At 35.9% G+C, this 1,603-nt stretch overlaps 1 protein-coding gene across 5 annotated transcripts in view; it reads right to left on the reverse strand.

Annotated features, from left to right (window-relative positions):
• MAP3K21 (mitogen-activated protein kinase kinase kinase 21) overlaps window positions 1-1,603 on the reverse strand; it is a 63,071-nt gene that overhangs the window by 37,279 nt on the left and 24,189 nt on the right. The window contains exon 2 of one of the 5 annotated variants that reach the window (XM_019527096.1): window positions 368-510. The exons of the other annotated variants lie outside the window; for them this stretch is intronic. Coding sequence (XP_019382641.1) covers window positions 368-477 — 110 coding nt within the window. The 5' untranslated portion in view covers window positions 478-510. The remainder of the gene's footprint in view (window positions 1-367; window positions 511-1,603) is intronic. 5 annotated transcript variants of the gene reach the window in all.

Below are 1,603 nucleotides of genomic sequence, written 5' to 3' on the forward strand. Positions count from 1 at the left end.
TATATATATATATATATATATATATATAAAGTCCTGAGGAGGATTGTAAATACTGTGTATATTTAGTTTAATGCTAAAACATTCCAAAAAGAAAAATCTGTCACAATTTAGCTGTTCTCCATACGACCTGTAAAGTGCCCTACTGAAACTCTTACATTTATTTAAAAAGGAATAGCATTCAGTGGGACTATATTGCACAACTAATTTACTCTACTTTTCTATTAAGGAAAGAGTATAGAGGAACAGAATAGATCAAGATGCAGAAAGCAGGCAATAGACAGCAGGACTGACAGCAAAGTGTACAACACAAGCCTTACTAAATAAAAACCTCTCCTGTTAGGACTCCATCATTAAACTAAATACTTACATTTTTACAAGAGAGGCGTGCAGGAGAGAAGGCGAAGAAGAGAAATACTGTAGATTCCAAAAATGTAAACTAATGTTGCAGAAGAATATAAAATAATTGCACCAAAGCATACCCCCTCAGATACCTAAAAGACTGGACAGGACCTGTAATTAAGCATGGAATACAGCTGGTTAGGGAAACACCTCCACCCAACCTCCATCCCAGCAACATAAAAACAAACTGGTTCTCTGAAATGGCCACCAACTCAGACTGATGCAGAACATCTGGCCTAAAGAATGAGGGTTCAGACTTCTTACAGATAATAAGTATATCAGAAACTAGGAGTGCAACCTACAGAGCTATCCTGATTTTACCAAAAACATGACTTCAGAGTGCAGAATAGCAGTGACATATCTAAGCAGACCCTATATGAGTTAAGAACCACACATCACAGACCTTGCACAAACTTAGATCAGGCAATAGATCATGTAGCATTAACCCTTCCAAATTTGTTACTTGAAAGAGCTAAAAATTTGAGGCTATATTTGGAAGACACAGCCAAGAGGTAGAGGGGAGTGGCTAAGCAGTGTGGGAGTACAGAAACTTGGAACCCCCTAGCCAGTGGTGATTGTTTTGTATAATGCAAAAAAAAAAAAAATTAATAATAATAATAATAATTAAAAAAAAATGCAACTTACCTGCCCACACAATTATTTCTTCCCTTTGATACTCAACATATTGCAAACTGCATAATTCAAGGAGCATTGATTCTAGAATTCTACCCAATTCACTCTTAGATTACCCATGGATTTAACTTATGGAAATCCCCACCACCCTAGTGGTGAAGTAAAGTTGCTTCTGGCTCAAATACACCTCCATCTTCCTCATGCTAACAGAAACTCATTTAATGTCTATTTATGTATAATCTCTAATTTAAATTCAACTTCACAGTTCATATCTAAAAATAAGAACTTGTTAGATTCGTAAGTAGCAGCACCAATTTAAGTTAACATTTGGCAAAGTTAAAGTGACAGCCTCTTTACCTCGATTTGCAACTTTTATTCATTTACCAGATTTACTGCATATGAGGTAATCATCAACCAGGTCTCAGTACCATGTCTTACATACCAGGCAAACTTTCCAGAGACTGGTTAAGAAGTTAATGTATGATCTGCCTCTTCATAGACTATTTATACAACACGGGTAGGAATCCTTGTTTCCCCTATGTAAAATATCTATGGGCATTTAACAAACAAA

The sequence above is a fragment of the Gavialis gangeticus genome, unplaced genomic scaffold (assembly GCF_001723915.1).
Source record: "Gavialis gangeticus isolate Ggan-Ray unplaced genomic scaffold, GavGan_comp1, whole genome shotgun sequence".
In the NCBI taxonomy this organism is placed as follows: Eukaryota; Metazoa; Chordata; order Crocodylia; family Gavialidae; genus Gavialis; species Gavialis gangeticus.